The sequence below is a fragment of the Eschrichtius robustus genome, chromosome 11 (assembly GCF_028021215.1).
Source record: "Eschrichtius robustus isolate mEscRob2 chromosome 11, mEscRob2.pri, whole genome shotgun sequence".
Lineage (NCBI taxonomy): Eukaryota > Metazoa > Chordata > Mammalia > Artiodactyla > Eschrichtiidae > Eschrichtius > Eschrichtius robustus.
Window position 1 is genome coordinate 30502381 of NC_090834.1, and position 17518 is coordinate 30519898.

At 39.1% G+C, this 17518-nt stretch overlaps 1 protein-coding gene across 3 annotated transcripts in view; it reads right to left on the minus strand.

The window, feature by feature from the left end:
* GRIA4 (glutamate ionotropic receptor AMPA type subunit 4) overlaps positions 1 to 17518 on the minus strand; it is a 526394-nt gene that overhangs the window by 73410 nt on the left and 435466 nt on the right. For all 3 annotated transcript variants that reach the window (XM_068554257.1, XM_068554258.1, XM_068554259.1), the window contains exons 7-8: positions 16381 to 16548; positions 554 to 658 (exon numbers count right to left, since the gene is read on the minus strand). In XM_068554257.1, the coding sequence (XP_068410358.1) occupies positions 554 to 658; positions 16381 to 16548 (273 nt within the window). The remainder of the gene's footprint in view (positions 1 to 553; positions 659 to 16380; positions 16549 to 17518) is intronic.

The window sequence follows — 17518 nt, forward strand, 5'->3', positions numbered from 1 at the left end:
GTCTCTTACCTACATTGTGTGTTTTCCTGAAGAGTACATTATGGCTTCTGTGGGATTTTTTTGCTAAGCTTTTAAAAAAATTGCTTCTATTTTGGATAAAGGATATAAACAGCATGTAAATTAGTTCATTTCAGCTTTGGTACACCACTAAATATCAGTCATAGGACACAAGAATTTATTTCAGCATGAATTATCAAGAAAGTATTATTTGTAAGCGCAGTTGACCCTTAATCAACACAGGTTTGAACTGCTCAGGTCCACTTTTACACGGATTCTTTTCATAGTAAATACTACAGTACTATACGATCTGTGGTTGGTTGAATCCTCGGATGTGGAACAGCAGCTATGGAGGAACCACATATATGGAGGGCCCACTAAAATTTAGACCTGGATTTTTGACTGCGTGGAGGGTCAGAGACCCTAGCTCCCACTTTGTTCAAGGGTCAACCATATTCACAATTTTAAAAAAATGTAGACTATTCAGCTACCTTTTACCTATAAAGCTTTAAAAATGTCAAATGAAAACTAAGAAAACAGTAGAAGTGTGGCTCACCTTTCTAGGTCCTGTGCTCTTTAGCTCAAACACATCCATTGTGTAATTGACCCTACGTCCATAGTGGTCAAACTGAACATTCCCTGTCAGCCCTTGAATTTGAACCTATGAATGAAAAAGAAAATCCACACATGTAATCACTTGCCATTTTAATTACAGAAATCTTGACTCATCTGCTAGGCTTATGACTACACATGGGTATGGAACTATAAATTATAAGCAACTCGCTAAAAAACCACGGGGTATTTGAGCTACTGGGATAGAACCTGAAAGAGGAATATCAAAGTAATATATAATATGTTATGTATTTGGAAGATGAACATGTTTTATTTATTTTTTATTATGAAGTTCCCATTGTAACTAACAGAATACTTCCTTGATATTGAAATATTGTTTATAGGAATGGAAATATGGTTTGTTTTATAGTTACTTTTCTGTTTTATCTGCATATCCACATAACAGATTAAATAGCCCCGATAACCACATCATATCATATTTCTCCTCGCTAATATTAAAATTAAGATATAAGAAATCCAGAAGGACTCGGGGCAAGATGGCGGAAGAGTAAGAAGCGGAGATCACCTTCCTTCCCACAAGTACATCAGAAATACATCTACACGTGGAACTGCTCCTACAGAACACCCACTGAACACTGGCAGAAGGCGTCAGACCTCCCAAAAGGCAAGAAAATCCCCACGTACTTGGGTAGGGCAAAAGAAAAAAGAAATAACAGAGACAAAAGAATAGGGACGGGACCTGCACCAGTGGGACGGAGCCGTGAAGGAGGAAAGGTTTCCACACATTAGGAAGCCCCATTGCAGGCAGAGACTGCGGGTGGCAGAGGAGGGAAGCTTCAGAGGCACGGAGGAGAGCACCGCCACAGGGGTGCGGAGGGCAAAGAGGAGAGATTCCCGCACAGAGGATTGGTGCCGAGCAGCACTCACCAGCCCGAGAGGCTTGTCTGCTCACCCGCCGGGGCGGGTGGGGGCTGGGAGCTGAGGCTCGGGCTTCGGTCGGATCGCAGGGAGAGGACTGGGGTTGGCGGTGTGAACACAGCCTGAAGGGGTTAGCGCACCACAGTTAGCTGGGAGGGAGTCTGGGAAAAAGTCTGCAGCTGCCAAAGAGGCAAGAAACTTTTTCTTGCCTCTTTGTTTCGCGGCGCGCAAGGAGAGGGGATTCAGAGCACCGCCTAAACGAACTCCAGAGATGGGCGCAAGCCACGGCTATCAGTGCGGACCCCAGAGATGGGCATGAGACGCTAAGGCTGCTGCCGCCGCCACCAAAAAGCCTGTGTGCGAGCACAGGTCACTCTCCACACCGCCCCTCCTGGGAGCCGGTGTAGCCCGCCACGGCCAGGCTCCTGTGATCTGGGGACAACTTCCCCGGGAGAACGCACGGCGCGCCTCAGGCTGGTGCAACGTCACGCCGGCCTCTGCTGCCGCAGGCTCGCCCCACATCCGTATCCTTCCCTCCCCCCCGCCTGAGTGAGCCAGAGCCCCCGAAGCAGCTGCTCCTTTAACCCCGTTCTGTCTGGGCGGGGAACAGACGCTCTCAGGCGACCTACATGTAGAGGCGGGTCCAAATCCAAAGCTGAACCCCGGGAGCTGTGCGAACAAAGAAGAGAAAGGGAAATCTCTCCCAGCAGCCTCAGAAGCACCGGATTAAAACTCCACAGACAACTTGATGTGCCTGCATCTGTTGAATACCTGAATAGACAATGAATCATCCCAAATTCAGGAGTGGACTTTGGGAGCAGGAAATATTAATTTTTCCCCTTTTCCTTTTTTTGTGAGTGTATATGTGTATGCTTCTGGGTGAGATTTTGTCTGTATAGCTTTGCTTTATAATAGCTTTATTTTATTTTATTTTATTTTACCCTCTTTCTTTCTTTCTATTTATTCTCCCTTTTACTCTGAGCCATGTGAATGAAAGGCTCTTGGTGCTCCAGCCAGGCATCAGGGGTGTGCCTCTGAGGTGGGAGAGCCAACTTCAGGACACTGGTCCACAAGAGACCTCCCAGCTCCACGTAATACCGAACAGCGAAAATCTCTCAGAGAGCTCCATCTCAACATCAAGACCCACCTTCACTCAACGACCAGCCAGCTACAGTGCTGGACACCCTATGCCAAACAACTAGCAAGACAGGAACACAGCCCCATCCATTAGCAGAGGGGCTGCCTAAAATCATAATAAGGCCACAGACACCTCAAAACACACCAACAGACGTGGACGTGCCCACCAGAAAGACAAGATCCAGCCTCATCCACCAGAACACAGACACTAGTCCCCTCCACCAGGAAGCCTACACAACCCACTGAACCAACCTTAGCCACTGGGGACAGACACCAAAAACAACGGGAACTACGAACCTGCAGCCTGTGAAAAGGAGACCCCAAACACAGTAAGATAAGCAAAATGAGAAGACAGAAAAACACACAGCAGGTGAAGGAGCAGGGTCAAAACACACCAGACCTAACAAATGAAGAGGAAATAGGTAGTCTACCTGAAATAGAATTCAGAATAATGATAGTAAGGATGATCCAAAATGTTGGAAATAGAATAGACAAAATGCAAGAAACATTTAACAAGGACGTAGAAGAACTAAAGAGGAACCAAGCAATGATGAAAAACAAATAAATGAAATTAAAATAACCCTAGACGGGATCAATAGCAGAATAACTGAGGCAGAAGAACGGATAAGTGACCTGGAAGATAAAATGGTGGAAATAACTACTGCAGAGCAGAATAAAGAAAAAAGAATGAAAAGAACTGAGGACAGTCTCAGAGACCTCTGGGACAACATTAAATGCACCAACATTCGAATTATAAGGGTCCCAGAAGAAGAAGAGAAAGAAAAAGGGACTGAGAAAATATTTGAAGAGATTATAGTTGAAAACTTCCCTAATATGGGAAAGGAAATAGTTAATCAAGTCCTGGAAGCACAGAGAGTCCCATACAGGATAAATCCAAGGGGAAACACGCCAAGACACATATTAATCAAACTATCCAAAATTAAATATAAAGAAAACATATTAAAAGCAGCAAGGGAAAAACAACAAATAACACACAAGGGAATCCCCATAAGGTTAACAGCTGATCTTTCAGCAGAAACTCTGCAAGCCAGAAGGGAGTGGCAGGATATACTTAAAGTCATGAAGGAGAAAAACCTACAACCAAGGTTACTCTACCCAGCAAGGATCTCATTCAGATTTGATGGAGAAATTAAAACCTTTACAGACAAGCAAAAGCTGAGAGAGTTCAGCACCATCAAACCAGCTTTACAACAAATGCTAAAGGAACTTCTTGAGGCAAGAAACACAAGAGAAGGAAAACACCTACAATAACAAACCCAAAACATTTAAGAAAATGGGAATAGGAACATACATATCAATAACTACCTTAAATGTAAATGGATTAAATGCTCCCACCAAAAGACACAGACTGGCTGAATGGATACAAAAACAAGACCCATATATATGCTGTCTACAAGAGACCCACTTCAGACCTAGAGACACATACAGACTGAAAGTGAGGGGATGGAAAAAGATATTCCATGCAAATGGAAATCAAAAGAAAGCTGGAGGAGCAATTCTCATATCAGACAAAATAGACTTTAAAATAAAGACTATTGCAAGAGACAAAGAAGGACACTATATAATGATCAAGGGATCGATCCAAGAGGAAGGTATAACAATTGTAAATATTTATGCACCCAACATAGGAGCACCTCAATACATAAGGCAAATACTAACAGCCATAAAAGGGGAAATCGACAGCAACACAATCATAGTAGGGGACTTTAACAACCCACTTTCACCAATGGACAGATCATCCAAAATGAAAATAAATAAGGAAACACAAGATTTAAATGATACATTAAACAAGATGGACTTAATTGATATTTATAGGACATTCCACCCAAAAACAACAGAATACACATTTTTCTCAAGTGCTCATGGAACATTCTCCAGGATAGATCATATCTTGGGTCACAAATCAAGCCTTAGTAAATTTAAGAAAATTGAAATCCTATCAAGTATCTTTCCGACCACAACGCTATGAGACTAGATATCAATTAAAGGAAAAGATCTGCAAAAAATACAAACACATGGAGGCTACACAATACACTACTTAATAACGAAGTGATCACTGAAGAAATCAAAGGGGAAATCAAAAAATACCTAGAAACAAATGACAATGGAGACACGATGACCCAAAACCTATGGGATGCAGAAAAAGCAGTGCTAAGAGGGAAGTTTATAGCAATACAAGCCTACCTCAAGAAACAGGAAACATCTCGAATAAACAACCTAACCTTGCACCAAAAGCAATTAGAGAAAGAAGAAAAAAAATACCCAAAAGCTAGCAGAGGGAAAGAAATCATAAAGATCAGATCAGAAATAAATGAAAAAGAAATGAAGGAGACAATAGCAAAGATCAATAAAACTAAAAGCTGCCTCTTTGAGAAGATAAACAAAATTGATAAACCATTAACCAGATTCATCAAGAGAAAAAGGGAGAAGACTCAAATCAATAGAATTAGAAATGAAAAAGGAGAAGTAACCACTGACACTGCAGAAATACAAACGATCATGAGAGATTACTACAAGCAACTCTATGCCAATAAAATGGACAACCTGGAAGAAACGGACAGATTCTTAGAAATGCACAACCTGCTGAGACTGAACCAGGAAGAAATAGAAAATATGAACTGACCAATCACAAGCACTGAAATTGAAACTGTGATTAAAAATCTTCCAACAAACAAAAGCCCAGGAGAAGATGGCTTCACAGGCGAATTCTATCAAACATTTAGAGAAGAGCTAACATCTATCCTTCTCAAACTCTTCCAAAATATTGTAGAGGGAGGAACACTCCCCAGCTCATTCTACGAGGCCACCATCACACTGATACCAAAACCAGGCAAGGATGTCACAAAGAAAGAAAACTGCAGGCCAATATCACTGATGAACATAGATGCAAAAATCCTCAACAAAATAGTAAAAAACAGAATCCGACAGCACATTGAAAGGATCATACACCATGATCAAGTGGGGTTTATTCCAGGAATGCAAGGATTCTTCAATATACACAAATGAATCAACGTGATACATCATATTAACAAATTGAAGGAGAAAAACCACATGATCATCTCAATAGATGCAGAGAAAGCTTTTGACAAAATTCAACACCCATTTATGATAAAAGCCCTGCAGAAAGTAGGCATAAAGGGAACTTCCTCAACATAATAAAGGCCATATATGACAAACCCACAGCCAACATTGTCCTCAATGATGAAAAACTGAAACCATTTCCACTAAGATCAGGAACAAGACAAGGTTGCCCACTCTCACCACTATTATTCAACATAGTTTTGGAAGTGTTAGCCACAGCAATCAGAGAAGAAAAAGAAATAAAAGGAATCCAAATCGGAAAAGAAGAAGTAAAGCTGTCACTGTTTGCAGATGACATGATACTATACATAGAGAATCCTAAAGATGCTACCAGAAAACTACTAGAGCTAATCAATGAATTTGGTAAAGTAGCAGGATACAAAATTAATGCACAGAAATCTCTTGCATTTCTATACACTAATGATGAAAAATCTGAAAGTTAAATTAAGAAAACACTCCCGTTTACCATTACAACAAAAAGAATAAAATATCTAGGAATAAACCTACCTAAGGAGACAGAAGACCTGTATGCAGAAAATTATAAGACACTGATGAAAGAAATTAAAGATGATACAAATAGATGGAGAGATATACCATGTTCTTGGATTGGAAAAATCAACATTGTGAAAATGACTCTACTACCGTAAGCAATCTACAGATTCAATGCAATCCCTATCAAACTACCACTGGCATTTTTCACAGAACTAGAACAAAAAATTTCACAATTTGTATGGAAACACAAAAGACCCCGAATAGCCAAAACAATCTTGAGAACGAAAAATGGAGCTGGAGGAATCAGGCTCCCTGACTTCAGACTATACTACAAAGCTACAGTAATCAAGGCAGTTTGGTACTGGCACAAAAACAGAAATATAGATCAATGGAACAGGATAGAAAGCCCAGAGATAAACCCACACACATATGGTCACCTTATCTTTGATAAAGGAGGCAAGCATATACAGTGGAGAAAAGACAGCCTCTTCAATAAGTGGTGCTGGGAAAACTGGACAGGTACATGTAAAAGTATGAAATTAGAACACTCCCTGACACCATACACAAAAATAAACTCAAAATGGATTAAAGACCTAAGTGTAAGGCCAGACACTGTCAAGCTCTTAGAGGAAAACATAGGCAGAGCACTCTATGACATAAATCACAGCAAGATGCTTTTTGACCCAGCTCCTAGAGAAATGGAAATAAAAACACAAATAAACAAATGGGACCTAATGAAACTTCAAAGCTTTTGCACAGCAAAGGAAACCATAAACAAGACCAAAAGACAACCCCCAGAATGGGAGAAATTATTTGCAAATGAAGCAACTGACAAATGATTAATCTCCAAGAATTACAAGCAGCTCATGCAGCTCAATAACAACAAAAAACAAACAAACAACCCAATCCAAAAATGGGCAGAAAACCTAAATAGACATTTCTCCAAAGAAGATATACAGATGGCCAACAGACACATGAAAGAATGCTCAACATCATTAATCATTAGAGAAATGCAAATCAAAACTACAATGAGATATCATCTCACAGCGGTCAGAATGGCCATCATCAAAAAATCTAGAAACAATAAATGCGGGAGAGGGTGTGGTGAAAAGGGAACACTCTTGCACTGTTGATGGGAATGTAAATGGATACAGCCACTATGGAGAACAGTATGGACGTTCCTTTAAAAACCTAAAAATAGAACTACCATATGACCCAGCAATCCCACTACTGGGCATATACCCTGAGAAAACCATAATTCAAAAAGAGTCATGTACCAAAATGGTCATTGCAGCTCTATTTACAATAGCCAGGACATGGAAGCAACCTAAGTGTCCATCATCAGATGAATGGATAAAGAAGATGTGGCACATATATACAATGGAATATTACTCAGCCATAAAAAGAAATGAAATGGAAGTATTTGTAGCGAGGTGGATGGAGTTAGAGTCTGTCATACAGAGTGAAGTAAGTCAGAAAGAGAAAAACAAATACAGTATGCTAACACATATATATGGAATCTAAGGGAAAATAAAGGTCATGAAGAACCTAGTGGCAAGATGGGAATAAAGACACAGACCTAGTAGAGAATGGACTTGAGGATATGGGGAGGGGGAGGGGTAAGATGTGACAGGGTGAGAGAGTGGCACAGACATATATACACTACCAAATGTAAAATAGATAGCTAGTGGGAAGCATCCACATAGCACAGGGAGATCAGCTCGGAGCTTTGTGACCACCTAGAGGGGTGGGATAGGGAGGGTGGGAGAGAGGGAGATGCAAGAGGGAAGAGATATGGGAACATATGTATATGTATAACTGATTCACTTTGTTATAAAGCAGAAACTAACACACCATTGTAAAGCAATTGTACTCCAATAAAGATGTTAAAAAAAAAAAATGCTGAGTGCAGTGTCGAGCTGTTAGTAGGCTCTCAATAAACAGTCACTAAACTTAATACTATAACTTGGAATCAGAATTTAAAATAAACCTATGATTGGGTCTAAAAAAAAAAAAAAGAAAAAGAAATCCAGAAAAATAAACATATTTTTGAATATATTCGAGTGTACTTTATTCCAAATATCCTTTTAATTCATTTATACTTAACTTACATTCTGAACCCATGGCATTTCAGAACATTTAAGATGTAGTACTAAAAATACACACATATCACATTAATCACTTGAAAAATAGTGTTAGTATTAACTATAAAAGACTAAAATAAACAAATACTTAATCCAAGGTTACAGGCAATTTAGAGATCTACTGAGAAGAGACCTTCAATATTGTGGAGGAATAAGATGTGGAGATCACCTTCCTCCCCACAAATACATTAGAAATACATCTACATGTGGAAAAACTCCTAGAGAACACCTACTGAATGCTGGCAGAAGACCTCAGACTTCCCAAAGGCAAGAAACTCCCCCATGTAACTGAGTAGGACAAAACAAAAAAGAAAAAACAGAGACAAAAGAATAGGGACAGGACCTGCACCTCTGGGAGGGAGCTGTGAAGGAGGAAAACTTTCCACACACTAGGAAGCACCTTCACTGTCGGAGACGGGGGGTGGCGGGGTGGAAGCTTCAGAGCCACGGAGGAGAGCGCAGCAACAGGGGTGCAGAGGGCAAAGCAGAGAGAGTCCCACACAGAGGATCAGTGCCAAACAGCACTCACCAGCCTGAGAGGCTTGTCTGTTCACCCACCAGGACAGGTGGGGTCTGGGAGCTGAGGATCTGGCTTCGGAGTCCAGATCCCAGGGAGAGGACTGGGGTTTGTTTCGTGAACACAGCCTGAAGAGGGCTAGTGCACCACAGCTGGTTTCACAGGGAGCCTGGGAAAATGTCTGTAACTGCCTAAGAGGCAAGAAAATATTGTTTCGGGGTGCGCAAGGAGAGGGGATTCAGAGCACTGCCTAAGCAAGCTCCAGAGACGGGCGTGAGCCACACCTATCAGAGCAGACACCAGAGATGGGCATAAAATGCTAAGGCTGCTGCAGCAGCCACCAAGAAGTCTGTGTGCAAGTACAGGTCACTATCCACACCTCCCCTCCCGGAGCCTGTTCAGCTCACCACTGCCGGGGTTCCGTGATCCAGGGACAACTTCCCCAGGAGAACACATGGTAAGCCTCAGGCTGTTGCAATGCCACGCCGGCCTCTGCTGCCGCAGAATGGCTCCGCATTCCGTACCCCTCCCTTCCCCCAGCCTGAGTGAGCCAGAGCCCCCAATCAGCTGCTTCTTTAACCCCATCCTGTCTGAGCAAAGAACAGACACCCTCTGGTGACCTACATGCAGAGGCAGGGCCAAATCCAAAGCTGAACCCCAGGAGCTGTGCAAACAAAGAAGAGAAAAGGAAATTTCACCCAACAGCCTCAGGAGTAGCGGATTAAATCTCCACAATCAACTTGATGTACCCTGCATCTCTGGAATACCTGAATAGACACCGAATCATCCCAAAATTGAAGCGGTGGACTTTGGGAGCAACAGCAGACTTGGGGTTTGCTTTCTGCATCTAATTTGTTTCTGGTCTTACGTTTATCTTAGTTTAGTATTTAGAGTTTATTATCACTGGTAGATTTGCTTATTGATTTGGTTGCTCTCTTCCTCTTTTTTTTTAAAGTTGGCTCTCTTCCTCTTTTTTTTAAAATATATATATATATTTCCTTTTTCTCTTTTTGTGAGTGTGTATGTGTATGGTTCTGTGTGTGATTTTGTCTGTAGAGCTTTGCTTTTACCATTTGTCCTAGGGTTCTGTCTGTCCCTATTTTTTTTTTTTTGTACAGTTTTTAGCATTTGTTATAATTAGTGGATTTGTTTTTTGGTTTGGTTGCTCTCTTCTTTCTTTCTTTTTTTATTATTACTTTTTAATTTTTTAATTTTTAATAATTTTTAAAAAATTTATTTTAATAACGTTATTTTATATTTTTCCTTCTTTCTTTCTTTTTTCTCCCTTTTCTTCTGAGCCATATAGCTGACTGTCTTTGTGCTCCGGTTGGGTGTCAGGCCTGTGCCCCTGAGGTGGGAGAGCCGAATTCAAGACACTGGTCCACCAGAGACCTCCCAGCTCCACGTAATATCAAACAGTGAAAGCTCTCCCAGAGACCTCCATCTCAATGCAAAGACACAGTTCCACTCAATGACCAGCAAGCTACAGTGCTGGACACCCTATGCCAAACAAGTAGCAAGACAGGAACACAACACCACCTATTAGCAGAGAGGCTGCCTCAAATCATAATAAGGTCACAGACGCCCTACAACAAACAACCAGAAGCAGACTTGCCCACCTGAAAGACAAGATCCAGCCTCATGTACCAGAACACAGGCAGCAGTTCACTCCACCAGGAAGCCTACACAACCCACTGAACCATCCTTACCCACTGGGAGACGACACCAAAAACAATGGGAACTATGAACCTGCAGCCTGCGAAAAGGAGAACCCATCAGAGTAAGTTAAGCAAAACAAGAAGACAGAGGAATACACAGCAGAGGAAGGAGCAAGGTAAAAACTCACCAGACTAAACAAATGAAGATGAAATAGGCAGTCTACCTGAAAAAGAATTCAGAGTAATGATAGAAAAGCTGATCCAATATCTTGGAAATAGAATGGAGAAAATACAAAAAATGTTTAACAAGGACCTAGAAGAACTAAAGAGCAAACAAACAATGAACAAAACAATAAATGAAATTAAAAATTCTCTAGAAGGAATCAATAGCAGAATAACTGAGGCTGAAGAAGTGACCTGGAAGATAAAATAGTGGAAATAACTATTGCAGAGCAGAATAAAGAAAAAAGAATGAAAAGAATTGAGGACAACAATTGTCTCAGAGACCTCTGGGACAAAATTAAATGCACCAACATTTGAATTATACAGGTGCCAGAAGAAGAGAAAAAGAAAGGGACTGAGAAAATATTTGAAGAGATTATAGTTGAAAACTTCCCTAATATGGGTAAGGAAATAGTCAAGTTCAGGAAGCAAAGAGAGTCACATACAGGATAAATCCAAGGAGAAAAAGCCAAGGCACCTATTAATCAAACTAAAAAAATTAAATACAAAGAAAAAATATTACAAGCAGCAAGTGCAAAACAACAAATAACATACAAGGGAATCCCCATAAAGGTAACAGCTGATCTTTCAGCAGAAACGCTTCAAGCCAGAGGGAGTGGCAAGACATATTTAAAGTGATGAAAGGGAATAACCTACAACCAAGATCACTCTATCCAGCAAGGATCTCATTCAGGTTTGACGGAGAAATTAAAACCTTTACAGACCAGCAAAATCTAAGAGAATTTAGCACCACCAAACCAGCTCTACAACAAATGCTAAAGGAACTTCTCTAGGCAGTACACACAAAAGAAGGAAAAGACCTACAATAACAAACCCAAAACAATTGAGAAAATGGTAATAGGAACATATATATCGATAACTACCTTAAATGTAAATGGATTAAAAGCTCCAACCAAAAGACGTAGCCTGGCTGAATGGATACAAAAATAAGACCCATATATATGCTGTTTACAAGAGACCCACTTCAGACTTAGGGACACATACAGACTGAAAGTGAGGGGATGGAAAAAGATATTCCATGCAAATGGAAATCAAAAGAAAGCTGGAGTAGCAATACTCATATCAGATAAAATAGACTTTAAAATAAAGAATGTTGCAAGAGACAAGGAAGGACACCACAAAATGAGCATGGGATTAATCCAAGAAGAAGATATAACAATTATAAATATATATGCACCCACCATAGGAGTACCTCAATACATAAGGCAAATGCTAACAGCTATAAAAGAGAAAATTGACAGTAACACAATAATAGTGGGTGACTTTAACACCTCACTTACACCAATGGACAGATCACCCACACAGAAAATTAATAAGGAAATACAAGCTTTAAATGACAAAATAGACCAGTTAGATTTAATTGATATTTATAGGTCATTCCATCTGAAAACAGCAGATTACATTTTCTCCTCAAGTGCACATGGAACATTCTCCAGGATAGATCATATCTTAAGTCACAAATCAAGCTTTGATAAATTTAAGAAAATTGAAGTCATACCAAGTATCTTTCCCGATACAACACTATGAGACTAGATATCAATTACAGGAAAAAATCTGTAAAAAATAAAAATACATGGAGGTTAAACAATACGCTACTAAATAACCAAGTGATAACTGAAAAAAAACAAAGAGGGAATCAAAAAATACCTAGAAACAAATGACAGTGAAAACACGATGACCCAAAACCTATGGGATGCAGCAAAAGCAGTTCTAAGCGGGAAGTTTACAGCAATATAATCCTACCTCAAGAAACAAGAAACATCTCAAATAAACAACCTAACCTTACACCTAAAGCAATTAGAGAAAGAAGAACAAAACAAACCCCAAAGTTAGCAGAAGGAAAGAAATCATAAAGAACAGATTAGAAATAAATGAAAAAGAAATGAAGGAAACGATAGCAAAGATCAATAAAACTAAAAGCTGCCTCTTTGAGAGGATAAACAAAATTGATAAACCGTTAGCCAGACTCATCAAGAAAAAAAGGGAGAAGACTCAAATCCATAGAATTAGAAATGAAAAAGGAGAAGTAACAACTGACACTGCAGGAATATAAAGGATCATGAGCGATTACTACAAGCAACTATATGCCAATAAAATGGACAACCTGGAAGAAATGGACAAATCTTAGAAAAGCACAATCTTCTGAGATTGAACCAGGAAGAAATAGAAAATATAAACAGACCAATCACAAGCACTGAAATTGAGACTGTGATTAAAAATCTTCCAACAAACAAAAGCCCAGGACCAGATGGCTTCACAGGTAAATTCTATCAAACATTTAGAGGAGCCAACACCTATCCTTCTCAAACTCTTCCAAAATATTGCAGAGGGAGGAACACTCCCAAACTCATTCTACAAGGCCACCATCACCCTGATACCAAAACCAGACAAAGATGTCACAAAGAAAGAAAACTACAGGCCAATATCACTGATGAACATAGATGCAAAAATCCTCAACAAAATACTAACAAACAGAATCCAACAGCTCATGAAAAGGATCATACATCATGATCAAGTGGGGTTTATCTCAGGAATGCAAGGATTCTTCAATATATGCAAATCAATCAATGTGATATACCATATTAACAAATTGAAGGAGAGAAACCATATGATCATCTCAATAGATGCAGAAAAAGCTTTTGACAAAATTCAATACCATTTATGATAAAAGCTCTCTAGAAAGTAGGCATAGAGGGAACTTATGTCAACATAATAACAGCCATATATGACAAACCCACAGCCAACAATGTTCTCAGTGGTGAAAAACTGAAACCATTTCCTCTAAGATCAGGAACAAGACAAGTTTGTCCACTCTCACCATTATTTTTCAACATAGTTTTGGAAATTTTAGCCACAGCAATCAGAGAACAAAAAGAAATAAAATAAATTCAAATCAGAAAAGAAGAAGTAAAACTGTCACTGTTTGCAGATGACATGATACTATACATAGAGAATCCTAAAGATGCTACCAGAAAACTACTAGTAATAATAATTAATTAATAATGATTAATGCACAGAAATCTCTTGCATTCCTATACACTAATGATGAAAAATCTGAAAGAGAGATTAAGGAAATACTCCCATTTACCACTGCAACAGAAAGAATAAAATACCTAGGAATAAACCTACCTAGGGAGACAAAAGACCTTTATGCAGAAAAGTATGTGACACTGATGAAAGAAATTTAAGATGATGCAAACAGATTGAGAGATAGACCATGTTCTTGGACTGGAAGAATCAACATTGTGAAAGTGACTATACTACCCAAAGCAATCTACAGATTCAATGCAATCCCTATCAAAGTACCAATGGCATTTTTCACAGAACTAGAACATAAAATTTCACAATTTGTATGGAAACACAAAAGACCCTGAATAACAAAAGCAATCTTGAGAAAGAAGAATAGAGCTGGAAGTATCATGCTCCTGGACTTCAGACTATACTACAAAACTACAGTAATCAAGACAGTATGGTAATGTCACAGAAACAGAAATATAGATCAATGGAACAGGATAGAAAGCCCAGAGATAAACCCATGCACATATGGTCACCTTATCTTTGATAAAGGAGGCAAGAATATACAATGGAGAAAAGACAGCCTCTTCAATAAGTGGTGCTGAGAAAACTGGATAGCTACATGTAAAAGAATGAAATTAGAACACTCCTTAACACCATACACAAAAAGAAACTCAAAATGGATTAAAGACCTAAATGTAAGGCCAGACAGTATAAAACTCTTAGAGGAATACATAGGCAGAACACGCTATGACATAAATTACAGAAAGATCCTTTTTGACCCATTTCCTAGAGTAATGGAAATAAAAATAAAAATAAACAGATGAGGCCTAATGAAACTTAAAAGCTTTTGCACAGCAAAGGAAACCACAAACAAGATGAAAAGACAACTCTCAGAATGGGAGAAAATATTTGCAAATGAAGCAACTGACAAAGGATCAATCTCCAAAATTTACAAGAAGCTCATGCAGCTCAATATGAAAAAAAACAAACAACTCAATCCAAAAATGGGCAGAAGACCTAAATAGACATTTCTCCAAATAAGATACACAGATTGCCAACAAACATATGAAAGGATGCTCAACATCACTAATCATTAGAGAAATGCAAATCAAAACTACAATGAGGTATCACGTCACACTGGTCAGAATGGCCATCATCAAAAAATCTACAAACAATAAATGGTGAAGAAGGTGTGGTGAAAAGGGAACCCTTTTGCACTATTGATGGGACTGTAAATTGACACAGCCACTATGGAGAACAGTATGGAATTTCCTCTAAAAACTAAAAATAGAACTACCATACAACCCAGCAATCCCACTACTGGGCATATACCCTGAGAAAACCATAATTCAAAAAGAGTGAAGTACCACAATGTGTATTGCAGCACTATTTACAACAGTCAGGACATGGAAGCAACCTAAGTGTCCATCAACAGATGAATGGGTAAAGAAGATGTGGCACTTATATACAATGGAATATTACTAAGACATAAAAAGAAACGAAATTGAGTTATTTGTGGTGAGGTGGATGGACCTAGACTTTGTCATACAGAGTGAAGTAAGTCAGAAAGAGAATAACAAATACTGTATGCTAACACATATATATGGAATCTAAAAAAAAAAAAAAAGGTTTGGAAGAACCTAGGGGCAGGACAGGAATAAAGACGCAGACATAGAGAATGGACTTGAGGACACGGGGAGGGGGAAGGGTAAGCTGGGACAAAGTGAGAGAGTGGCATGGACATATATACATGACCAAATGTAAAATAGATAGCTAGTGGGAAGCAGCTGCATAGCACAGGGAGATCAGCTCGGTGCTTTGTGACCACCTAGAACAGTGGGATAGGGAGGATGGGAGGGAGACACAAGAAGGAGGAGATATGGGGATATATGTATATGTATAGCTGATTCGCTTTGTTATAAAGCAGAAACTATCACACTATTGGAAAGCAATTATACCCCAATAAAGATGTTAAAAAAAGTAAATAAATAAAGGCCTACTGAGGTAGTTAGTAGATTAGTAGATTAATAGTGTTTGCAAATGTTTGAGGTTCTTCCTCATTCTTGGCCCAAGGTAGGCTTGTACTTCTTGCACCCTTTTTGGTTAGCTAGGTCTATGTGACTCTTTCTGACAAGTGAGTTGTAAACAGATGTGATGAGTGCCAGAGCATTTAATTGCCAATTAGAAACCTCCCCACAGCTCTTTGCCCTTTGTAGCATTCAAGATAGTAGCTGCTATGTCAGCTTGGATCCCTGAGTGATTATAATAAACAGAGTGCCCCTACTAATCTGGTGTTTGTGAGTGAGAAATACTCTTTTGATGTTTTAAGCCACTGAGACTTGGGGTTGTTTATTACTGTGGCATAACCAACTTATCCTGGCTAAGCATCTACATATCATACAAACATCAGTATTCTATCCAGTATCCTATTTAGAAATGTCTCAGAAATGAAAATGGTTCAATATAATAAAATGGCAATTGTAATATGTATTTATTCACAGATAGATTATTTTGTTTTCTTGAATACTCCATTGAAAAATGACTGTGAAATAAATTGAACGTAAATAAAACTGTGAGTTACCTGTTTGAGCGTCCTCTCCATGTCAATCCCCTGGCCCCATGGAGCAGCAGGATTTGCCAGACAATCCCCAGCATTTCCTCTCCTGGAAATATCAATTTTCTGTCTCCTAAGACTTCGGAATGTTTCAGCCATCACAAGGACTCCATCATAAGTCAGAGCAGATGTATACTAACAAAATGAAAGTAATTATAATGGTAAATGTTAAATTCTTATCAATCACCAGAATTGGGGACGAATCTGGGGCTTTTGTGTGTTTATGACATAAAGTACCATGCTGCCAGAAGGGCAGTTAAATTACTGATAATGAATTGCCTCTAGCTTCAGAAATTTCTATTATTGCTTTATTACAAAGACTGTATATCAATTCTTAACACTGTGATTTTAAAAGGAGAAAACACACTCTGAAAAATAGAATTTCTAATGCACAATTTTCCATCAGCTGGGAGAAGCAAGGCCTCTAGGTGTCGTCTTTTTGTTGTGTTCAAGTGAAACAGCTAAAGTATAAAAAAAAAAAGGATGAATGCCGTATTTCCAAAATCCATCTTGTAATCTCTTGCTGTGTTTGAACCCCAGGAGGGCTGGAATGTCTCACTCTTTCCTCCTCCAAATGCCCATCAGGGGTCCCTTAGATTTAATATATGTTTATTGACTTGGAGTGTATAACTCTGTCCAGTTTCTCAGAAGAATGAGTGGGAATGTTTACTGTTACTCAGATATAGAATGCCAGAAATAACATCTATTTATTTAACAAGTGTGTATACACATGGCTAAATAAGCACAAGCATTGTTATGTCCATGCCTGTTGAGTGTGCTCAGGAAGGTTAAGTCATTTCTCTAAGTTTCTATCGTAACTTAGGATAAAGTGGAGAAATGAAGTATAGATCATCTGCTTTCTGATGATCGTCCCATGCTTCTCTTTGAGGAAAGACAAAACCCTCAGGAAAAGATTATTAAGGTTAGGAGAGGAAATGAGGAAAAACTGAGAAGAAAATGTGATTTCTTTAAGCTGAAAATAAAAAGAACAGGGAACAGTTTTAAAGTTTGATTAGAAAATTCCTAAACATATGAAACATATGGAACAATTTTCTTGAAGTGAGGCAGAGCATCAACTGCTAATCATAACAAAAAACTACATTAT